The sequence below is a fragment of the Pteropus medius genome, unplaced genomic scaffold (genome assembly GCF_902729225.1).
Source record: "Pteropus medius unplaced genomic scaffold, Ma_sr-lr_union100, whole genome shotgun sequence".
Taxonomy (NCBI): domain Eukaryota; kingdom Metazoa; phylum Chordata; class Mammalia; order Chiroptera; family Pteropodidae; genus Pteropus; species Pteropus medius.
The window spans coordinates 2,601,477-2,626,903 of record NW_024356397.1 but is presented as its reverse complement, the minus strand read 5'-3'; the positions used below and the strand labels follow the sequence as shown (position 1 = coordinate 2,626,903).

The window sequence follows — 25,427 nt, the reverse complement described above, 5'->3', positions numbered from 1 at the left end:
ATAAACAGTTTCTAGCCCATAGTAGTACTCCATAAATGGTTTTAGTAGTAGCAGTTACTATTATAAAGAAGAAACCTAAACCTAAAGAAAGTATTTGTATCAAGATTTAGACATCAGCTTTACAGTTTAAAATAGATTCCTGGATTCCTGTTTCTTGATGATCCCAAATGAGCTCGCTTTAGGAGGTTAACTGGGATGGAAAGTAACTTTTAAGGGATTATAAAGCCAGTAATAGATCACTATCAGTGAATCATATAATTGATACTTGGATAAAAGTGTGACTTTTAATCCCAAGTTCCCTTGCTCCCCATTCTACTTAGTTAGTAAGAGAAATTGAGAGTATTTGCTGTGTGGTAAATGATGTCTCTCTCATGAGAGACTTCTGTCACCCCATGTAAAATTCTGAACTTATCTATCATGCTTTCTCCCATAGAGGGCTGTTGTTCTGTTCCTACCTGCTTGATACCCAGGTCTCCCTCCAAGTGGGAGTACCAGTGCACGAGTCAGTAGATCTGGGCCAATTGACTAGAAATCTAAGTCATTTTGACTCCACTGTTGTAGAGCTGGGATATAGTTCCCTCTTAGTAAAAACCACTATTTTGCATATCAACTTTTCTCATGGATCACTTCAGTGGAATTGTTGCTCTCTTTGACTTCTCCTATTCCCAATTTAATTATAGATTTTTGCCAAACTGCCACAAACAGAAGTGAGAGCAAGTGCAAAACTGACATGAGGCCTGCAGGATCTCACAAAGCTCTCTACCTCTCAGCTCTCTTTATGAGAGTTTCCACTTTCCTAGAGCAGTCACCTAGCTCACCTTGGCTGATGCTCTCCTCCTTCTTAGCCTCTTTAGTAGATATTCTGAATGAGTCAGGGTCGCCAGGACTCCCAGAAGTTTGGAGAGGACAATGCATCAGTTAGCTCCAGCCTTTTGTATAAGAACAGCTTTGATTCAGAACCTTCTTTTAGCTTAGAAAAGACCAAACCCACATTCCGACCTTTTTTATTTGCTAACTCAAGACCTGGATGTATATCATTCATGGTTTTCCATGGGCTTGACTTGGAGAACAGTGCATACAAGTTCTGTGTTAAAACTTACAGAAGGAGACTTATTTTTCTTTGGTCCAGAATTTGCTGGTTTCAACTTGACATTGAAGTATTCTGTGTAGAATTGTGTCTTAAAACTTAGCTTTCGCTTTGTATTTATCTAGGGCTTGAGTACAAAAATGAACTTCTAAGTGACTTTGTCAGTTTCATCTTCTGCATGCTTTGATCAGGTGCCAGAGGACCACCATGCGCAAAGACAAAGTGGTGGAAGTCTCAAAGCAGATGTCTCAGGTTTTGCTTAGAGAATAGCGCTTGACATTGTAAATAAAACCAGTCGGGAGGGCCTCACTTGGTAGTTCCTTTTCATTTCCATCATCATTTAAATGGCTTCCCAAAAGTGCTTTTTCTTCTTTGTTCGTCAACATAGATTTAATATTATTTTGTTCTCTTTAGAGTGTGATTTCTTGATTATTTTTCTCTTGGATTTTTTTTCTGCTTTCATTTCTGTCGCTTTCTCTATTTACCTGTGGGATCAGGTAAGAAGCAGGGGAAATGAGGGGCCCTTCTCCTTCCCACCCCAGAATTTGCAAAGAAAGTATTTTCTTTAAATGTATACATTATGAATCTGGCAATTTCTCCTGCATAGTTAAGGGAGATAGAAATTGTTTCAGGACTATATTATTTCTTTTAAAATATTATAGTTGTTAATATGGTTGCTTTTGTATTTCCCTTTTGTCCACATTGCTTTCTCAGAAAAAGGTAACTAAAGTTTAACACAGCAGTCTTAAGTGGAAAAACACTGAAGACTCACAGCATTCCACCTGACCCACCTTTGAGAGCTAGTTTAGTTTTGGTCAGACTTTTTGATATGAATCTGGTCTTGAGTAAATAAATCTATGGCTCCCAAATCTCTCCTAAATTACTCTTGATCTGAAGAACCTTCAAGAACTCTCATTGCGAGGACTGAATCTGCAGCAGGAAAGTTGACCTGGCATGACTTTACCCTAGCACTTTTCTGGACGAAGCCAGACTTTGGGAATTAGGAAACTATTCTTTCCTCCGGTGTGAGCACTGCTTATTACTGCTATTGAGGCCTGTGCCAATGTTAATTTTGTAGGAGAATTAGCTGACTTTGCTTTAAACCAATTAGGTGTTTCAACCTGAGCCAGAAACTAGGAAAGATAAGGTTATTTTATTTGTAATCTGGCATCACCATCACGGAAGATTTTGATCCTAGCATTCACGGCTGCTTTCTCTGATGTAGGGGCATAATCAGGCTTTATTCATTTATTCAATGGGTTATAGTAGCTTCACCTGCTTCGCAAAATTCCTTAAATGTCCAACTTCCTCTCTGGTAGCTGACCTTTCTGTACACAGGGTCCAACTCTCTTTCCTTGATCTGTAGTAAATGTGTTACTGCTCTGCTCAGACACATCCCAGTTCTTGTTAATGTTAGCCTTTTCCAAGAGTTCTCGCTGTCCAATTTGCCCCCACGTGGCTTCTGTTGCACACTCTGTTGTGTAGGAGTCATTTGAAGGAGCATTCTGCTCTGTTTTAGATAACTGGTTTTCAGTCAGTGTCTTGCTTGTTCTGGTATGTGGTGGTGTGAGCCAACAGAAGAAGCAAGACAGCTTCTCTTCACAGCCAGAACAGTGGCATCCTCCCTTCTTGCATGTATCAGGTCAGGAATTCTACAGCACCTTGCCTTTATTGACCTGTGTTGGTGGTAGCAGGGAGCACTTTTGCTTGGCTGCATTTACTAGTACATGGCAGCCATTGCTGGCAAGACTTGAGTTTAAGAAATACATCGATGGTGTCATCTCCATAAACTGGCATTGATGTCTGCAATCATGGTCATTTGCAATTATCAATGCTAATGGAAGGAAGAAGAATCTTGGCTGAGGACAGTGTATAATACAGTGACCATTTATATTTAATACCAATGTATAATCGAGTATCAACCTTGACCTGCAGACAGTGAGCAGCATTACCTTTCTTTTTCCTACACTTTCCTTTGATTTTCTTGTAGCAATCTGAATGAGAATCTTGAAGGTATTCTTCTTAGATGTCCATAGTTAATCTTGTTTAGTGATTATTCTTGCTTAATTAAGATTTGTTTCTCTTAGCCCCTCTGAAGTATAAGTGGCTGAATACAATTTCTAACCTAAGTTTCTACTCTAAACTTCTTGAAAGCTGAAAGAACTCTCACCAAGGAGTTGACCTAGGCCTTGGACTTCCAAACAAAACACTTGAATAATTTCTTTTTAGCTTTCTGGACTCATGTTTACAGATTTCTTCAGCAGTGGCATCTGGTTTATGGAGAAGAGAAGTTAAACTAGCTGACTGTGAGTGTTCAGATCCATCGCCAGGAAAGTGATGAGTTCCATGTATGGTTGATGTATTAGTTGAGCATCTCTGGTTGCAAGTGAAAAGATACAGGAGTACTTCAAGGAATCTAAAGGCTGGAATGTTTTGGGCTTCTGGAAACTAGGGAAACCAGAATGTAGAACCAGAAAGCCCCAGATACCAGGAAGTACTTTGTCTTCCCCTTTCTTCTCTCCTTGTGTCTATTTCTTTTTCTATCTCTCAGCATACTAACTGCCTTTACTTCTCAAATGTATCCTAATATAATGACAGACTGTGGCTACCACTTAGCTGCTAAATTTATATATTTTCATTCCCACACATGATAAGACTACTGGACTGTCTCATCCTGTTCCAAATTCCTAGAGGAAAGGATCTTGATTTAAGTCGGATGTCTGCCCTGCCATCTGTAACCTAAGAGAAAGTCACTCCCTACAAATAAGGCTGCTGGGAGCCTATCTTTGAGGAGCAGGGGATAGTTTGACTCCTGACTGGGAATTCCCTGTTACATGAGCTTGGAACTGTCCAGAGAGGTCCCATCCCAGGAAAATCAGATTAGACTCATGCTAAACTCATATGAGTTTTTCTTTTTTTCTTTTTTTGGGGAATTATTTATTTATTTATATCACAAATGCTTGACTGTTTTGTATTAATATACTCTTGTTACCAGTACAAATGGCAGCTTACAGCTCATTTCTTATTTAAAATAGAAATAGAAGAGGCCTTAGCAATCATCCAGTTTTCAGATAGGTAATTGTCTTAGCCATTTCTCCTAAATGGTTCAGAAAAGAAATTATAACCATTTTTCAGTGACCTATTCAGGTATTCTTTTTTTAAATCACTTTTTGATTCTGAAAACAAACCATATAATTTTAGGAGCCTAGAATTGCATTATTGACCTAATATAGACCTGCTCCAACCCAGCTGAATATAATGAAAGACTTTACTATTCCTCAGAAACTTATGGAAATAAGTTCCATGAAATCGGAACAATTTTTACTTTATGGCTGCCTTCTGTTTTATACCACCGATACCTTCTTACCTAGCTCTGTGATTATGATACAATTTCTCATGGCCTTAGGAATAAAAGATGGAAATTTCAACTACTTAATCTCAAACAAATAAATATCTCTGCCCTATTTTAAAAGACTTCTAGAGAAGATTCTTCAGCTTCTCCTCCACTGCCCCTGCCATGTAGTCCTATGTTTTAACCCACATTCTATGTATGAGAAAAAGAGACTGAAAAGTGACTTTAAATTTGTTCTGAAACACAGTGGGCCATAAATAGTGGCTGAGCCGGGACCAGAATCCCTGCTTTCTGATTCCCTGGCTGGTGCTCTTTTGCACAGCTCTGGGAAGAATAGAGGAATTGGATTAGAAATGCCTTGTGTCCTGGACCCAGGCAGGCTCTTTCTAATTTCTTTGGTGGCCACAGTCTCCACAGAAGACCCGCTCTGTAAGAAAGGACAGCATCTTGCACACTTTGCACCTCTACAGTCTAATTCTTGGCTTTTTTTTTTTTTCTTTAACTTCTCTTAGATTCCTTTCAGGATATCTGTGTGAGAGGAAAGAAATTTTCTCATTCATTTACTTTTTCAGTAAAAATATATTAAGTGCCTGCTTTGTGCCAAGTCCTGTGCTAGATACAACATTCATTACTACTATTGGACTCAATTTTGAAAATTCTAGGGAGTTGCTTGCAAAATACAGCAAAAGGAAAGTCATATCCATATCACCCATTAGATCACCATCTTATGAGGTTAGCCATGCAGTATCATCCCAATGATATCTCTTTGATAAGAGCAATATATACATAATATTGATAGCTAATAAGTGTTAAGTGCCAGGTACTATAATTGATATTTTGCATTTATTTTCTTGATATAAAACTCACAGCAACCCAATGAGGTTGGTATTGTAAATGCCTTTTTATAGATGAATAAACTGAGATTCAGATAAAAATCATTAATATTTGAGTCATTTACTATATACCAGTTGCTATGTTAAGTGTTTATATAAATCATGCTTAATCTTCATCCCTATTTTCATGATGAAAAACTGATATCCCAAGAGGTTAACTATATTGCTCAGATCATATAAGTAAATGGTATAATTTGGTTAAAATTAGTAATTATCTACCCAACCTCACACTTCAAAGCCAGGATTGGGATTTCCCTTGAATTTCTATCCAATATTCTTGCCTTCAAAAGTAGATCAGAGATGAGATCCATCTTAAGGCCTGTGTGTCTGCCTCTTGTTCATCCCGGTGCATCGGTACTCCAGGAGAACTCAGTGCTTTGTCGGCCGTGTCCTATGGAAAGCCTGATGGCTGGGCATGCCCAGGAGAGCCACATATAGGCTCAATTTTGACCCAAACAGTGAACCTACAGCCGTATTTTTCTGTGTCTCCTATCACTGATCCTTTCCTGTGCAGTTAAGAAATCTTTCTGGTTCAAATTTGAACCAGTGGCTTGCATTTAAATCTCAGATTCTAGTAGGTTATATGTATTTTTATTTTGTTCTTAATCTAGGACAGAAAAACATCACTTGTAGAGAACAGAGCATATATGTGATAGAGAAGGTGTATTTTTAAATGGAAAGACAAACCATAAATATTCAATTGATAATAATTAATCTTTTCAATGCATTGTCATTTCCAGAGTTCTTGGGGAAATATTATTGTACTTTTTCACTTATTATTGGCTTTTACATTTCCAGTAGTTCTCTTTCCAACTGGAAGACTCCTCAATTCCTGACTTTTCCATTTGTTTATTCAGCTAATATTTACTAAGTATTTGCCATGCTCTAAGAAGTATAGATACAGCTGTGAAGAAGACAAACATAAATAATTAATTATAACCATGATAAATGCTACAGAAGAAAGTATAAGGTGCTATTAAAATGCTAATAATAATGGGACAGGGAGAAGAGTTACAAAGTTAGGGAAGGCTTTCTGGGGGAATTGATATTTAAGCTGAGACCAGAAGGATGAAGAATGAGACAGGTAGGACGGGGAGCAGAAGGAAGCATTCTAGGCCGAGGGAAGAGCGCATGTGAAGGCCCTGAGCCGAGTAAGAGCTTGACTTATTTAGGAGCTGAGAAACCATCAGAGACAGGAAAGGACTTCCAGGAAAAAGCCACGTGCTAGAGAAGGAACTTTCTTTTTACTTTTTAAAAATTATTGACTTAAAAATTGATACTTCTGGAAAAATTGATAATATTGCTGACTCATTGTTATTTTCATGGTATAAAAGATAAAGTGGCCATGTTTCAAGGATGGTGCTGTAGGGAGGAGTAGAAGCCAGTAGCCAAGAGGGAGGCTGGGGGAGGTGGGGAGGGCAGGGCTTTAGGGTGACTCTGATTTTGGGGATTCTATCTCCTCAGGCCTGAAGACCATTGTGGGTGCCCTAATTCAGTCCGTGAAGAAGCTGTCAGATGTGATGATCCTGACAGTGTTCTGCCTGAGTGTTTTTGCCTTGATTGGACTGCAGCTGTTCATGGGAAACCTGAGAAACAAATGTGTTGTGTGGCCCATCAACTTCAATGAGAGCTATCTTGAAAATGGCACCAAAGGCTTTGATTGGGAAGAGTATATCAACAATAAAAGTAGGTGGCCCCTTCTCTGCAAGAGGAGAAAGAAAAATCTATCTTTAGTTTACATGGTCAGAAGCCACCACTGGGCTTTAAAAAGTAGTTGGGGCCAGATAGGAATGCCAGTGCTGCCGGAAGCAGCCTTGTGAAGATTTTCGCTTTCCTTAAGCTAAGATTGCGTTAGAAGCTCTCAGACTTCAGCCCCTTCTCTCTCTCTCTCTCCTCTCTCCTCTTTCCTCTCTCTTCCTCTCACTTTAAAACCAAAAATAAACTTTATAGCTTTGTGACATGTACCCCTAAACTTTTGTTTTGAAAATCAAGCTTAGTAGTTTGATAAAAACCTTTTTTTATTTTTTTCTAGCTGGGTTACCTGAAATATTTAAACATTTGGTTCAGAATATAACTAGTGGGCTTTCTTAATAGCAAGGCTTTAGAACCAGTCTGGTCTAGGGAGTCAGGTACTCTCTAAGGCACTGTTGGATCCTATTACAGTTAAGGAGCTTTAATAACTTCATTTCAGGAACCAGAGCACTTGGGTCTTACACTCAGGAACATTTAGAATAGTAGTACTTCTATAAAATAACGGGGAAAAGTTAACAATATCACTATTAGTCACTCAAGAAAATAAAGGTAGTTAAGTAGCCATACAAACATGTTGCAAAGGGGATTTCAGGGATACGTACAAGAAAGGGAAACGTGCTTTCTGATTTATAGGACATGGTAAGTAGTGATCAGTGAGGATTTCTAACCAAAGTTTATCTTTGGTTAAGAGAAATTATAAGGACAGAAGGATCAAATTATATAAAGGGGTGTAAAGAACTCAGAAAACTCTCTTTTGGACTCCTTTGATCTGCGTTCCAAAACCTAGCATGTAGATGTGAAGTACAAGTGGAAGTCAGGTGTCCGTGAAAGGAAAATTGCATTACAGCATTTACAGTAGCACTTTTAATTTTTAAAAATATATAGGAAAATAATGGGAAAGAATTCTTTTCAGGTTTCACTGCTCTCAGAAAAGATTTATATGAACTAAAATCAATAACTTTCTGATGGGGCTAGTTAGGAACAGTATAACCTATTCTCTCATTCACTTAAATTTGCCTTATTCATTTCCTGCCTCTTCAAACTTTTCTAGCAAATTTTTACATGATTCCTGGCATGCTAGAACCTTTACTCTGTGGGAACAGTTCTGATGCTGGGTAAGTAGCTCACGTAATTTTATTCTCCCTTAAAATAACGTGTCAGATAAAAATGAGCAATTTTCACTTTTCTTTGTGCTCATGTAGTAGATCCTAATTGGGTCTAATGTATCGGTTGACTCAGATGTTTTTTTGTTTCATATTTGTCTAGCCGAAGTTGGCATTTCATTAGTAGCTGAATGTGCCTATAGTCTCAAGCCAAAATAAAAAAAGTAAAAGGTTAAGGGTAGAGTATATAACACCAGATATCTCGCCTGTCTCTTGTAGACTCCCCTCATTCTACTGTAATACAATCAATAAATATAAAGTAAAGACACCATCTTAGTGATGATTAGCCCCCAAGTTGATGACCCAAAATATTCTAGGCCCGACAGCATGGGGAGGGAAAAGAGTAGCAATTTTTTCCCAATTTTTTTTTTATTGTGGTAAAATATACATAAAATAAGACTCATCATTTTAAGAGTATAGTCCAATGTACCTTCACATTGTTACACAACCATCACCACCATCCATCTCCAGAACTCTTCATCTTCCCAAACTGAAATTCTGTATCCATTAAACAATAACCCCCCCCACTTCCCTCCCTCCATCCCCTGACAACTACCATTCTACTTTCTGATTCTATGATTTTGACCACTGCAAGTACCTTATATAAGTGGAATCATACAGTAATTGTCTTTTTGTGACTGGCTAATTTCACTTAGCATAATGTCCTCAAGGTTCATCCATGTTGGAGCATATGTCAGAATGTCCTTCCTTTTTAAGCCTGAACGATTCCATCGTATGTATAGACCACATTTTGTTTATTCATTCTTCTGTTGATGGATGCTAGGGTTGCCTCCATGTTTTAGCTATTGTGAATAATGCTGCTGTGAACATGAGTGTACAGCAACATAAATCTGAGTTCTGATTCTGCTACTTCTAGCTCCAAGACTTTGTACAAGCCATTTAACTTATGTGAAACTCAATTTCTTCATTTATAAAATGGGTTGAATAAGTCATGTTCTCACTTCCTCAAAGGATTATTGTAAGGATGCAATTAGATAACATACGTGAAAGTGCTTTGTAAACAGAAATCTACATAAATGTAGGGTGTAGTGTCGTTATTCAGAATATATAGGTCCTCTAGGAGTCAGTTTTTTAAGATGACCATGACAACTAGAAGTTCATTTAATTTCTGTGTTGGTGTAGATAACTAGAAATGACATTGAAATAAATATTGGGTGAGTCTAAAAGCAGAAGAATTGTTGTAACCAAGGTCATTGAGATCCTCAGTATGACATAGGTTGTCACAGTGAATGTTAGGAGAACAGAGATGATTAAGAGGATCTTCAAGCCATTTGTCATTTAGGATAGTAGTAATTAAGTTGAATTTGATTGAATTGCACATTGATACGAATCTAGGACGGTGACTCTCACATTTTGTCATACCTAAGAATCACCTGGTATGCCTCTTACAAATGCAGGTTCATGGATCCCATATCCAGAGCTTTTAGTCCTAGGTAGGACATAGGAATTAACATTTTTAAAAGGCATGCCAGGTGATTCTGATCCTAGGCTGTCCTCAGGACATTTTTTTTTTTTAAAGTGACCTGGCTACTTTTTTTCTTTCTCTTTTTCTTTGTTCTTTTTTTTTCCTCTTTTTTTTTTCTTTTCTTTTCTTCTTCCTTCCTCCCCTCCTCCCTCCCTTCCTTCCTTTCCTCCTTCCTTCCTTTTTCTTATTCCCATTTGTTGGCCTGGCTCTATAGATAGTTATTTAATATCTCTAAGGTCATGGAGATGACTTACAGTTGATGACTGGGTAGAATTAGATTGAAAAGCCCTGAGCTTCTCTTTCTTTCCTCAGGCAATGCCCAGAAGGATACCAGTGTATGAAAGCAGGAAGGAACCCCAACTATGGTTATACAAGCTTTGACACTTTCAGCTGGGCCTTCTTGGCATTATTTCGCCTTATGACCCAGGACTATTGGGAAAACTTATATCAGTTGGTAAGTAATGCCTCTTTTTCAAGTGCTACCTCTTTTTCTTTGGTGATAGAATTTACATAAGGATATGTGAGTTTAGGAACATTCTGTTTAAGAGACCTTTAGTGAAGATATTATATAGTCATTTTAGGATGGTATTTCTTTGGTTTATAAAATTAAATATATTCTCCCAGCCTTGTCCCTATTTCTTTAATACTCAGTCGTGTATAGCTGTAGCGGCTCACAGCCTCTTGCCTGGCCCGGGAATCTGCTGTGTCTGACTACTTCCTATTGTTTCATCAGACTATCTACAGTATTTCTGCTTTTGGATTTTGGGGCTTAGGGCATCTTTTTAAGAAATAGTAATTAAACATATTGTGTGAGGCACGATGCTAAACATTATAAGGATGAGACTTCTATCCACAAGAACCCTAGAGTCTAAATATGTCAACATTTTTGAGATTTGTAACACATCTGGACTTGTTCAAGCCAGTTATGACAGATATTTTAAAAGGTCAGTACCGTTTTCTTGGGCTACATCAGTGATGCTGGGAAAGTCATTTAACTTTGCTGGTTGTGATGAAGAAGTTAGTCTAGGTAATTGCTGAGCATCTTCCAGCTTAGAAATTCTATGATAATCCATTGTTTTCTATTTGCCTCTGGCATTTGATAATGCCAGTTTGAGAATGAGAAACATGTCCCCTCGGCATGAAGGGACCTCTTAAGGAAAGCTTCTAATTCAGATCCCCTAGGAATTCTTACTTTCTGTTGGACAGCCTAGAGTTCCCTCAGGTTTGAATCTTTCTCGTGAAATATTTATGATTGATATTAAATTCCATTAAATATTTGTAGTTGAAAAGAATAAAGATGAAAACTAAGTAATAGTGGGTCACCTATACATAACCTAAACCCAATTGTTCTTTGACTCCTGTTGGCTCACTGCTAGTGAAAGGAATAGTCTTAGGATGCTTCTTCCTTTTATTTCCTTCCCCATTATTCTTTATGTCATATTCATATGACATAAAGACACATCCTATTACAAAAGAATAAGGAAGGATGTCACTCAAAATGGAAACTTCCTAAGACTTAGACCTGATCCCAGAGATGGAGTTTGTCTGTTAATGCTTAAATGAGCTGAAGTCTTATATTCTTTTCTTTATACTTGTTTTAGAACCAACTGACAAAGGCAAATATAATTCTTAGCCCAGAACATTTTTTCTTTTAAAAAATCAAGCATTTTTCTATGAAAGGAGTATATTAGGAATATTTGGAAATGGAAGAGGAATTTTTTTTTATCACAGTGATGGGAGATGCTACTGACATTTACTGTTGAGTTGAGGATAGGAGAGGCCAATTGGCTATTGGGGATGCTAAGTGCTCTGCAGTATGAAGGAGTACCACACAATGAAGGACTGTCCTGTTCAAAATGCAGTAGTCCCCCTACAGAGGAATATTAGCCCACAAGTTGTTTTCAGCCTGATCCATTTGATGCAAGTGACTCAGAAAATGGTCTTTGTCTTTGTCTTTACAGACCTTACGAGCAGCTGGGAAAACATACATGATCTTCTTTGTCTTGGTCATCTTTGTGGGTTCTTTCTATCTGGTGAACTTGATCTTGGCTGTGGTGGCCATGGCTTATGAAGAACAGAATCAGGCAACGCTGGAGGAGGCAGAGCAAAAAGAGGCTGAATTCAAAGCAATGTTGGAGCAACTTAAGAAGCAACAAGAAGAAGCACAGGTTGGTCATCAGTTCTTTGCAAGAGGCCTTCCTGCCAGATCGCTGTGACTAAGGCCCCATCTGATTGCCACTCCAGTTGATCTTTTCTAGGCACGTTGTCAAATGGAAGTCATTGATCTGATTAAAATAACCCAAGTAACAACTACAGATGGTTGGTTTAATTATTCAATTTGTCTTAATGGGCAAATTGTTTGTTAATATGACCTTTTGATGAATTTCTCAACTATTCAGTGTTCAACTACCATAGTGCCTGGAAAGAAAAAAAGTGGCCAGAGTAATTTATATAGTGCTTCATGTAAGCATAGCCTTTTTGTTGAGGAAAGCGTTAGGATCTCCTTCAGAGATTCTGTATGGTCATAAAAAGTATTGATTGTAATTGAAAAGAGATCTAGATAAAATAGTAAAGTAAAAAGTGAAAAACAAATTTGTAATCCTACCACCCTAATAAACCTTATCCAGATATACGTGTATTTTTACACTGTGGGAGCCTATATGTATAATATAGTTTCTTAGCATTTATTTTCAGAGCTGTTCAGAAAGGATCATTTAGCACCAAGAAGGCAGTCAAGTTCTTGTCTGAGACACTCAAGAGAATAAATCTCAAGGTTCTCACCACTGGGTTCTGCTCTGATTACTTAGCGCTGTGTGTCACAATAACAATTCAACAAGAAAATGGAGGCAGCCAGGCCCTGGCCACAGTCTCCTCTGACAGGCTGATTTTCCTTTCTCCTTTTTTCCCCCCTTTACCTACCTAAGGAAAAGGAGGTGATCTGTATTAATCTCCTGGCTTTGAGTGGCTCCAGGTGATTGCTTCTGATCTGGTTTGTTGCTGTGGCTCCCTTCCTAGGCTGCTGCTATGGCCACATCAGCAGGAACTGTCTCGGAAGATGCCATAGAGGAAGAAGGTGAAGAAGGGGGAGGCTCCCCTCGGAGCTCATCTGAAATTTCTAAACTCAGTTCCAAGAGTGCCAAGGAAAGACGTAACAGGAGAAAGAAGAGGAAGCAAAAGGAACTCTCTGAAGGAGAGGAGAAAGGGGATCCCGAGAAGGTGTTTAAATCAGAGTCAGAAGATGGTATGAGGAGGAAGGGCTTCCGGCTGCCAGACAACAGAATAGGGAGGAAGTTTTCCATCATGAATCAGGTAAACCTTTTGCACGAGTCAAGTAACCTAAGAAATTCTGGTTTTCCTAATCTCACTTAGTTCTCATATTTCCTTTTGGCTTTACATTCCTAGACCCATCCCTGCATCCTCAGGCCTGCTTCTCCGTGCTCCGTATTGTTATCCTCTAAGAAGGATAACATTCTTCTAGTATTCCTGACATATTAGTCCTAATATTCCTGACATATTAGGACCGTCCTCTGCTCTAATCCTGCCCTCCCTTCTCCGCTCTAAAGCCAGCCCTAGGACAATGTGATGACCTTTGGCAGACTTACTTTGGCAGTAAAGTTGGTGTTATATCGGCAAGCCTGTGTTCTAAAGCATCAGGAAGAACTTTTTTCTTCTTGGCATCTGAACATCAGAATTTAGCTCAAATACCTCTGTTGAAGAAATTGCATGTAACTGTAGGTTTAAAAAAAAAGAATGATGAAACTCTTTAGGTTGCCTTATTTGAATGTGGCAAGTTTTAGTAATTAATTATTCTAGATATATAGCATAGTGTCATGCTGATAAATTAGCCTTTGGTAGATTAAAAGCCTCTGTTTCACCCAACTTTGTTAAATAGGGAAACTAAGAGAAAGAAGGGAGGACTTATAGATAATTATTGAGCTTTCTGTTACTATAAATATCATATAATAGATATTTTTGGATTTCAAAGAATACCACAAGATCTAATTCTTAAGCTATTTAATTCCCTATTTTAAAGAAAGTTTGTAAGGTATAGGATAGATTACAGTTACTGGTTATTGCATTGTATCCAGTGTCTTTTCTTGTTTTCCAGGGAAGATTTGTCATACTTCTTTTGGAATCTCTCACTTCCCAGTTCAGTGTTTTACTAGTCCTATTCATATTATCACAGCAAAATCTCTCATGTCCATCCCTTGTCTCTATGCTGATTAATCCTGTCTTAATTCAGACTTTTGTATTCTTTTGTTTTTCTGCAGTTATCCAGTGCAGTTTTGTTTCCTGTGGTCTTTCTCCCTCTCTTTTGTATTTTATATTCTGTCAGCAGATAGCTTCCTAAAACACAGCTCTCATTATTCATTACCAAGCAGTTATGGAGGACCTACCATATGTTAAGGATTGTACTAGGTCCTAGAGATTAACAGGTGGTTAAAACATCATCTTTGCCCTAGAGAGCTTACGATGTAATGGAGCAGCCAGATATATTTAAAATTATTTATCCAATACTATTGTTGGCATTATTCCATAATTGAGATATGCTGGCCTATCTTGGAGGGTAGAGATCCAACCCAACCTGGAGGTTCAGGAAAGATTTTCTGAGGAAAGTAAATAAAGGATAAACAGCAATTGGTCTGGTATGTTTGTGTGTGTTGATGAGGGAGCACTTAGACAGAAGAAAGGACGTTCTAGGTTTGGAAGAAAAGTATGTTCCAGTTTGGACATCCCAAGTTGAGTTATTTGTTGGATAACCAAGTAGAGAGGTCTTTTAGACATACATATAGTCAAATGATAGAGAGAAGGTTCTGAGCTGAGAGGTGGTGATTGAAACCATGAGACTTGATGAGATTACTCAAAGAGATTATGTCGAATGAAAGAACAGTGGGCCAAAGGCATAACCACTGGTGTTTCATTGGCATCAGAGTTGGAGCTCATGAAGGAAAACAAATGAGCAGGCATAAGGGATGCTAAGAGAACCAAGAGTTCAGTGAAGCCAAGAGAGCATAGGGATGGGAGAAGGCAGGAGAGTGATCAATGGATTGAAATTTAACAGAGATGCTTTGTTAGTTCCGAGTTGGAAATGTCTGTTGGGTTTGGCAATATGAGGCATTGAGAACTTTAAAGACACATTTCAATCCAGGGTAAGGCAGGGTGCCATATCGAGTGAGAAGTGGAGACAGTGAGTGTAGACTTGTCGCTCAAGCTTATTTAAAGAATATGGGTGAAAATAAGCATTTTTATAGTCTGTAGGGGTAACAACCCAGAAGAAGGGGAGGTAGAAGTAGAAAATGGAGTAGAATAGAAAAGAAAATAGAGCACAATCTTGGAGGATGTAAAAGTAGACATAGTCTCTAACAGGAAAGGGGCACTTTGTACCCCCAAAACATCAGGAAAATTGGGGAGGGTGAGTGTGGATGAGTTTGTAGATAGGGAGTAGGAAGTTGAGGAAGAGGGTACCTGGCAGTCCTTAGTTTTCAAAAATGTAGGAAATTAAAAATCTTATTGAAAGAACTGAGAGGTTGAATAAGGGCTTTAAAGAAAATGTTGACATTTTAGAATAGTAATTAAGAAGAATGGGTAAGAGAATTCTTCTAATTAGAATTACTCTATTTACTGATGAATCCCATAGCACTCCTCCTTCCCCTGAACACAGCTACCTTTTCAATCCCCAGCCACTGTTTCATCAAGCACCCTATACTTAAACCAAATGAACTACTACATGCTTCTATATATGATGTTTGTCTTCTGCCCTCTGTTTTTCTCTAGAAACACCCTAAGATGCCCTATTTTTTCATCTCGGACTATCCACATCATACTTGTCCTTCACATCCTTCTCTCAAGAAAACTTCCCTGACATCCCCCATTTTATACCCAATTGGAAATTATTTCATCTTTCCATAATATTTTATACATACTCTTTATGTTTTACCTTTTACTCTGTGATACTGTATTTTCTTATGTTCATATCCTCTCCTCTCTTAGATAAAGTCCTAAAATCAAGGCCTGCTTTTTGGCAAATGGCTAGCATTCAGATATTTGTTGGACAAAGGAATGGAGGACTTTTATTAATCTGATTTAGCCCCTTCTGGGACTTTTTTATGGCCTGAAGCCATCTCTGGCTCACCTTCACATCATCTTTCTCCTAGTTCAGCCTCTTTTGGGGAAAAGCGTGATTACAGCTTTGCTATAATCCAGCCCTTGTCTTGCAAGCCATCACCGAGCTAGTTAATGAATACCTTAGTACTGTTAACATTTTGCTTTTGAATGGTCTCTGATTAATCTATACACTTTAGCACAGAGTTGCACAGATTGCTCTCTAGCTCAAAAAATAAATCTGGATTTCTAAGATGTCCTGCTTTGCATGAAATGTTCACTTCCTCTAATTTCCCCCATCTGAAAAAAATTGTAGATTCCTAGAGGCCATGGCTGACTGCCAAGACTTGCTTAGAAGCCCCACACAGTAGTAATATTCTTTGTTTCAAGACTCTCCTGTTTATATCTAAGGTTATATAGCTAGTAAGAGGCAGGATTCAAACCAGGTCCTTCTGACTGCAAAGCTTGTGCTCCTAATCACTAGTCTATAGTCAGCCCACCCCAGGACCCTCCATACATGCATGATCTTCTCTCCTGTTGCCTTAACAATGAACGTGGCTTCAGTTTTTCCACAGCACAGTTCAAATGTGTGCCAGTGTCCTTTATTGCCAGATCTTCTGAGATCTACATGAGACATCTGCCTGACCTGTCTCCTACCCATTTCTCTTTAAAATTACTGTTATGTGTTTAGGGCTTAGGACAATTTATAAATATTAAATTGAGTCCATTTTTGCAAAGTATTTTCATTATTCTGTTGCAGCAGCTCTCAAACTTTTTGGTCTTAGGACCTCTTTATATCTTTAAAAATTATTGAGGACCATAAAGAGCATTTCTTAATGTGTTTTTAATTTATCATATTAGAAATTATAATTAAGAAATTTAAAAATATTTACAGATTTATTTTAAGATAATGATGAACATATTATATATTTAATACAAATTATACATATTTTTATAAAAATTAACTGCTTTCCAAAACAAAAAAATTTAGTGGAAAAATTGGTACTGCTTACATTTTTGCAAATCTCTTTAATCTGTGGTTTAATAGAAGAAAGCTAGAATATCATACCTGTTTTGACATTCAGTCTGTTACAGTATTTTTTTTGGTTGAAGTATTTGAAGAAAATTTAGTTTCATACAGATGTAGTTGGAAAAGTGAGGAACATATTAATAGCCTTTTCATGTAAATGTGAATATGCTTTGATGCTATTCCAAAACTCTACACTGGTAGTTTAATGGTTAGTTGTAATGTGGAATCTGAAACTGTATCAGTTACTTGGTACTCTGTTACATTTAAATCTTTTGTGGTATTTTGCACTACAGATCTTTGATTCATAAATGCTTTGTAGCATCATGCATTGGTCATATGGGAAATACTGGTTCACCAAGTTATGCAGATCTTCCAAGTACTGATATAGAGTATTTTTTTTAAAAAATCACATACGGTATCATTACTAATCTCATCAGAAAAGTCTTAAATACTGTGAAACTGTAAGGCCCACAGGATCCACTGTATACTTTTGAGAAAATGAGAATGATAAAGTCCGATATCATCTTAGTATTATTATAAAGTAGTTTTTCACCTCATGAACCTCCCTAAAGGGTCAGAGGGACCCCCTCCTAAGAGTGCCCAGACAACACTTTAAGAACCACTGCTGTATTGGAAAGAAAAAGTAAAATGAAGAAAAAATGAAATACGGCATGGAAATAGAACATTTAAGTCACCACTTTATCACATTCTAAACATCTCAGTCATTGTTAAGCCTCCTCTTAACAGAGAGCTGACGTGGGTGCCCTGAAATCCCCGGTTAATTTTTCTTTAGAATATGAGGGCCCGCCCTTAAATCAAGAACACCCCAAAGCCATTCTCCCAAACACACACCTAGACCTAAGGTAGTATTTTCAGTTAACTGTGTTGTGACTTCCTGAAAAGGACCAGAAGCTCCTGGCTGGTGGACTTGAAAGAGTTTTGAAAACAGGAAGTTGAGGCCTCCCTGTCTCATACTAGCCGGATCCCAGAAATTAATACAGCCTTGGGCCTGGAATCATCACTGAAACCCTCTAGTCTAGGGAAGTTGAGATTGGGAAGGGGTTGGGGTGGCTACCCTCAGGGTATATCACCTCAGGGAATGGATGCATCAGGATCGGATACACAGGGTGCAAGGAGGAATGGAACAAAGTCATCTTTTTCCCTTCCACATTTATTGCAGTCAACTCTTCTGCCAATAATGAAACAAAGAATTTAAGAATAATAGATAAATTGTTTCCTGTAGTATGTGTTGTCTCAGGATCCCCAATTTCTAGGTGTATGTAGGTTACTGAATTGATCATTATCTTCCTTATCACTTTCCAATCAATTAAGAATAGTCTGGTATATTGAATCTCATATAATATATAATATATCCTACTAGGCTACAAGTTTAGAGAGGGTAGGGACCATACTGCATGTCTTATTCATCCATATATCCGTATCACATAGCATACAATAGGTATTTAATGGTCATTTATCAAATAAATCAAATCTCTTTCCTAATTTGGAGTCATAATGTATCAGGTAGTGTCAGCACCCAACATTAGCCTAATGCAAAATCACATTCAGTCCAGGAATTTGCCATCAAAAATGAGTTAATGACCCAATGCAGGTAAAGAACAATGCTAAGTTGGGTGGCTAATTTACAGTATATAATCTAAATATATGTTAATTAAATTAAACATTGTACCTATAATGTACAAAGCACTCCAGGAAAATAAAGATGAGTCAGGCAGTGTGCCCTTAAGGAGCTTGTAGTTGTTTAAAAAGGAGACATAAAATACATATATAAAGAAATGTTAGTAAAAAGTAGAGCATAAGAACTCTGAAAGGGGCTTAGTGCTGTGGAAGGATTAAGGAAATTTGTAGAGTAAGAAGCTGAAGGGTTGGACAGTGCAGAGCGGAGATGATTTCCAGAGCTGAAAATGTAGTATGCACTGGAAATAGAGAAAATAAAGACCTGAAGACAGTGCGACTGGAAGATAGGGTATATGAGGAGAAAGAGTGAAAGACGAAATGGGTAAAGTAAATTAGGGTCAAAGCTGGGAAGATCTTGAATGCCATTCTCAGGACATGGAGTAATGATGTTAAAGGTGATTATGGGATTTAACAAAAGAGCCCAGGAGTGCCTGAGTCCTGTCTTGTCCTGGCCACATTTCTCTCCAGTGACGCTCTCAAGGGAGATACGTGTGCCCAAGGCACCATTTATTAACATCTAGGCTTATGCCCTGAACCTCAGTGTTCTGTGTTAAACTGAACATGTGGGTCGAAGCCTAAGGATATTTCCTATCCCCCCTAAACCTAATCTTAGGATCACTATATTAATCATGTTTGTATTCTCTGTATTTTAGGATGCTTTGACATTTTAGGATCCTTGCTGAGTAGGACCCTTTCAGTGCTAGCTTAATTCCTAGAGATAGCATGCTGCTTACCTGGAAGGGTGCCTTTCAAATGTAAATCAGCCATCCCAAAACCCTTATCCTCCACCTTCTCTTTTTATCTAACTCTTACAAACCAAGTCGGTATTTCCCCTGCCCTAAATCACTCCAGGGCCAGCTTCTAGACAACTAGGACCACTCCCGTAGCCCAGAAATTATTCTAACTATACTATCATAAACTTGCTCAAAGATGCCTACTCTGCCTCACCCATTCCTTCCTAAGTAAACAATAGTGAAAGCTCTGGGCCATGCTTTTTTCCTTGTTCTTTCTGCCTCCTTACTAATCCCAGTGCCACCCCATGAGGCCCTGCATGCTCTCTTCTCTTGGGAACTATAAGTAACAAACTCTTCTTTCAAAGGCAATCACCTTACCATACTCCATGAAAACAAAATCACAGGTACATTTTAAGACACTTAACATCTTATGGCCAGCCACATTGTTTAGCGAAATGTTTCTCAAACTATCTGTGGTAAAGGACCAGTTTCTGTTTTCTCCAAGTTTTCATGAACTGATGCTATTGTGGAATAAAAAAACAATGAATGTCTAGAAAAATGATCACATTCTTGGACGTTGTGATGTCCAGTTGCTATAAGAGTTTCTAAATGCTTCTCTCTATTTTTCTGCTTGTCTCATTGCAAACCAGAAGCAGGTCATTCACTAACATTGGTCTGTGAGTCACACATTGAGAAGTGGTTCAGGGGAATGAATCAGTGAGGGTGCCCAAACACATATATGAGGAGAAGAATAACAAACAGTGAATCGGAGAAGGCCCTGATCCCTTTACCAATGCAAAAACATAGAGGAAGGAAGTATAAGAGCTGGCCATGTGTGTGCCCTTTTAACACACAGTGATACCATCCACTCATAAATGAGACCCAGTGAACATTTTGGAATCTAGCCAGTGCAGCTTCTCCTTTCTGGTGCGGAGTAGGGGCAAAAGAGCAAAACAAATCAGTGGTTAGGAAAGGAGTCAGAGATGTTGCATGCCTGCATTCTCTTTTCCAGAAGATCTATGTACAGCACGTGGTATATATTAAGCAGTGACATTTATATCAAATCATCTATGATTAATGGTTTTCTTGATGTGGCCAAATTCATTTATTGTCTCAGAGATACATGAGTTGCTTTGAGCCAAGGTAGGAAAAGACTGCATAACAAGGGAAATACAGGTGAGAGAATGGAGTATGATGGAACTAAAAATATCCAAAGAAAATATCCTGATTGGAGCACAGGGGCTTCGTACATTATAGAAAGAGACTAGAACCGAAAGCATTTTGAGTCTAGAACTAAGAAATGGAGTTCTAGGTAACAAAAAGGTATGGACGAAAATATCAAAGAGAAGCCCTAATCGCCCTTCCAGGGTTATCATCAAAAGTATTATTTTAAAAAGTTTAACACTTACGATATATGCCCTATATTGGCAGAGTCCAAGCCCACAAAGAACTTTCACAGTAGAAACATTTTACAAGAAGATTAAGGCCTAAACTCTAAAACAAAAACTTCATATAGTTTAAAATTATTTTGAAAATTCCTTCAGAGTCATAATTGAGCAAGCTGAGTATCTCAGGGTAGCAAGGAGGATTATCTAAAGTCAGTTGTCAAGTTTCTTTCTCTTAGAGCAGTCACCCTCAAACTGGGGGTACATCCCCTTGGGAAACATGAAGGCTTTCCAAGCACTGTTAGTTTTAAGGAACCTGATTCCCAGATCTTTAACTTATATATTTCTGTGCCCAAGGTTAGCCCGATGGTTCAAAGTTGCACCAGTTATCCTTTTCCACTTCCGTTTCCAACTTTACAAAAGGAAGGCATAACTCTCTGTCATCCATATCTTATGTAGTGCATTAACCTAGGGTATAAAAATCCTTGGGGGTGCCAAACAAAGGGACAATTGAAAATATTAGTGCCTATAAAGTTTTCTTTAATCCATTGAATGTAAATCAATTATAAGGCTTTCTGAATTTACCTCTCACACACTTCAGTTAAGAGTGAAACAGAGTTAGAGTCAGGAGTATTGGGATGCTTTAAATTCAGGAGCCAGATAGTTGTCACTGGGATACATTTATTAAAAATGAAAAATGAGGTCATACTTTTTCCTACAAAAATGTCTTATTTTGCCAGTTGCTTTAGCAATGAGAACAATAGACATTTTCATAAATTAAATGAGCTAAATCCATGGCTTTAAGGTTTTGATTAATATATCTTTAATGCATGTGATAAGATAAAATCATTTTATTAAAAAAATTAATGTTGGTATTGGTGTATAGAAATTAATAATATTTTGGTTTTTCCAACGTTTTCTGTTGGATTAATAAGTTTCCTTTAAGGAAAAGAGTAACCCCTATAAGAGTAACTCAAGTAATTATTAGTAAATAATAAAGCCTTTTTGGTATCCACAGAAATCAAGAAATGAAATAATTCTAATATCTAAGTAATAAATCTTTTGGCAAGTTGAGTGGTTTTCAGTTCTTTGCTTTTAAGAGAATTGAAAGAAGACCGAATCTAATTGTTAGCCAGTAGATCATTAAAATAAATTTTGCTGATAGCTTACTATGTGATTTTGGCATATAATTTGGAAGGCGTTCAAAGAATTGAGTGACATTACTATAACAAAATTCTTTTGTTCCAGGATACTATATACATTAATAAAGTTCTTCCACTTAAAAATCTAATATTAGAAGGGGAGGAGGGGAATTGTTGAGCCATGTCTCATTCTAATAATAAGTAATGCTCTCTACAAATATTTAAACCAAAAACACCAACTGAAGAAGAAAAATCTCATCCATGTCATTAAAAGATACATTTTAATAAAATTTTCTTTTTAAGTTTAGAAATTACTTATAAAATGTATATTTGTATATCTTAGTCAACTGTTAATAAGAATTATAATAAAAACTCAATTCGAGAAGATTTCCTTAAATTTCTTAGAGACTCATGGTCACAGGAAAATTTAAATTTTTTAAAGTCCAGTTTATAATTTTTGTTGCAAAAAAGTGTTCAAAAGTGGTCAATAAAATACATTAAAGTATAAAATATTCATTAGCATAAAATTCTCTAGAGAATGTGGAATGGAAGTATGAGTCGAAAGAAAGAAATGAGGAAAAATTTCTGAGTGGTAAGGAAGAGTAATTTTAAAATGTCAGTGTTGCGAATTATATAACTTACAAATATTTAAACTTTTGGTGAAAATAATTTTTTCTTGATTTTAAAATGGAGTGGGAGGGAACGTAATTTTCAACTGAACTAAAAGCTCAGAGACCACTGTTGGCATTGTCCCTGACCTCCAGGGCATGTGCTCCGTGAAAGAATGGCAAGTGAAACCCACTTTTAAATTCTTAACTTTTTGCTAAGTGTGCCATAAAGCCTCACTTGAGTAAATTAAAGGCACACTCCATGTGAGCCCATAGTATGAGAAATAGACACGCCAATGTGTTTCCCAGTGCTTTGGCTACCTAGAGCATGAGATAAAAGCATTTTGAGTGGTTAACTGGCAAGACTGGTAAGACCCCATACCTCAAGGGTATGAGGCAAAAACTGAGTAATAATGGGTGTTGACCAAGTGCTTTCTGGAAACACTCGTGTTCTGACAACAGGAATGCAAGGGTGGGCCAGGCTGGGGAAGCGAATGGCTTTTGCTTAGCCTGTAAGGGGTCAGCTTCCCCTCTCATGTCTGCCTCTCACTCTTTAAATTCCTGTTCCTACAGTCCCTGCTCAGCATTCCCGGTTCTCCATTCCTCTCCCGCCACAACAGCAAGAGCAGCATCTTCAGCTTCAGGGGCCCCGGGCGTTTCCGGGACCCGGGCTCGGAGAACGAGTTTGCGGACGACGAGCACAGCACGGTGGAAGAGAGCGAGGGCCGCCGGGACTCCCTCTTCATCCCCATCCGGGCGCGCGAGCGCCGCAGCAGCTACAGCGGCTACAGCGGCTACAGCCAGGGCAGCCGCTCCTCGCGCATCTTCCCCAGCCTGCGGCGCAGCGTGAAGCGCAACAGCACCGTGGACTGCAACGGCGTGGTGTCCCTCATCGGAGGCCCTGGCTCTCACATCGGCGGGCGTCTCCTGCCAGAGGTGAAAATAGATAAGGCAGCTACCGATGACAGCGTAAGGAAGTAAACATATAGACCGAGGCTAGGCATGGCAGTCTCGCCGCTCCCTTCCTCTCTCCTCTCCCTGCTCTGCTCATTCCACCTGGTCTCCCACGCTCTGCTCCCTACTCTTGTTTCTACGCTGACCGTTTCTGTTTTCTCCCTCCTGGTTTCTATTTCACTTTTCAATCCTCCCTCTTTTGCTGTCTCTTTTTTTCCCCTTTTACTTCATTCCTTGCTCCATTTTCTCCATCTTTCTTTGTTTCTGTTACCTTTTCCTCCATCAACTCCTTTTATTTTACCTCTTTTTCTTTCTCGCCATCTTTTCAAGTCTATCTGCCTGTTTCCCTGTCCCCACCTGCTTTGACTGAATGCCTCTTGCCAACGGATCCTGCCCAGATGGAATGAGAAGCATCGTGTCACTATCAAAGACCAAGTTTGAGCGGGTTTGGAACTACCATTGCTTCTCCCGGCCACATCCTCTCTCCTCCTAGGGAAACAGCTTGGAATTTAAAGCTCTTATCTTTCTATTTTAAAAAGTAATATACTTTTGAATAATTTCCTAAGTCTCCTCCGCAAGAATGAGATGTGATTTTTCCCAAGAGAGATGTGCGTACATGATGCCGAGGGTCGGAGATGTGCACCAAGGAGAGCCAGGCTAGCAGAGGTTAAGGGAACCACTGCAAAATGGACTTAGACAACAAAGAGATTGAAATGGAAATAAATCAAAGGAGAGAAAAGTAGGAGGTTGGGGCAAGAACACATGGTGTATGGGGGAGGAAGGAAAAGGGAAGCAAAAGATGAATTTTAAATGTAATCAAATGTCAGGCTCTGGAGGAGTTGCATATAATAGCTTCACAAAATCACTTGTCTAGGGATTTGGATAATAGCTTCCCTCTTTGGGAAAACCATCTCTTAACATTTCTTTAAATTCTAAGCTGTTTATACCTTTTTTCTAGTTTTAAATTCTTATAATCTGAGTGATCCTAATCCTTCCTATCTCTAATTCCTTAACTTTCCTCAGTCCCTCCTTAGCTGATAAAAGTTCCTTGAGATAGCATGTCAGTCTGTTTTGTTTTAACACTTAACTTTCCTCTAACACAGCATGAAGATAGCCAATCCTTTAATCAGCATGATGCATGTGTGGAGGAAAACTGGACAATCAAGGATGGAATTATTCAAAAATGATCTGTTTATAGCGTTTTAGGGCAGTTGTTGACTTGTATAGGTAAAAATTCAAAAAGCAATTAGGGCGTGTTTGAGATCTTCTCTTCTTTCCTCACCTTTTTATTTAAAAGCAAAATACTTTCCCACTTACATCTATTTGTATAGCTCTATACAAGCTGCAAATTACTTTTACATGTATAATTTAATCTGTCATGAATAAAAATTCCATAAGGTTGACAAAGTGGAGGTAGATTATTATTCCTGTGTTTTAGATGAGGAAGCAGGCTCAGAGAATTTGTGCTCCTTGAGGTTGCATAGTTCGTCACTGATAGAACCAGAATCTTAGACCTTTCAGGAACCCCAATATTCTGTTTCTCAGTTCATTTTAATGTCTTCTCTGCATAGGGACATGGCCATTTCTCTTCTGGAGAACTGTTTATTTAAGATCAAAAATAATAATAAAAACAGTGATTCCACAATCCCCCCAAAACCAGATAGTTGGTCAAAATAAAAGTTATAGATGATTATATTTACTTTAAATTTTATTTGTATTTCATTTTCACTAATTCTATGTTGAGGTCAATTTTGGGTTCTACAATTAGATAATTATATTCTCTAAAAAAAGAGAGATGATATCAATGAGAATGAGGGATGGGTTAGCATAGACAGTATAGTTTGGGCAACTCAAATGCTTAGAACCAAATTAAATATTAATATCCTAGCAGTTTTTTAAAAAATATTTAAGCCTAGCAATACATCTTATTCTTTGAAGAGAAGGTATTAGAAAAGGTATCCAGGAAGAAGGAGCTTCAGCTTCAGCTTAGGGCACATGAGCAAGTTTGGGAGTTTTGTTTTTGGTTTTTTAGCAGCTTCTG

At 38.1% G+C, this 25,427-nt stretch overlaps 1 protein-coding gene across 12 annotated transcripts in view; it reads left to right on the top strand.

The window, feature by feature from the left end:
• Window positions 1–25,427, top strand: part of SCN8A (sodium voltage-gated channel alpha subunit 8) — a 172,229-nt gene that overhangs the window by 84,670 nt on the left and 62,132 nt on the right. For 8 of the 12 annotated variants that reach the window (XM_039862211.1, XM_039862210.1, XM_039862215.1 and 5 more), the window contains 6 exons: window positions 6,797–7,018; window positions 8,136–8,199; window positions 10,046–10,187; window positions 11,695–11,901; window positions 12,749–13,042; window positions 23,006–23,401. In XM_039862211.1, the coding sequence (XP_039718145.1) occupies window positions 6,797–7,018; window positions 8,136–8,199; window positions 10,046–10,187; window positions 11,695–11,901; window positions 12,749–13,042; window positions 23,006–23,401 (1,325 nt within the window). The remainder of the gene's footprint in view (window positions 1–6,796; window positions 7,019–8,135; window positions 8,200–10,045; window positions 10,188–11,694; window positions 11,902–12,748; window positions 13,043–23,005; window positions 23,402–25,427) is intronic. The other 4 variants (XM_039862216.1, XM_039862219.1, XM_039862217.1 and 1 more) reach the window with 1 other exon arrangement.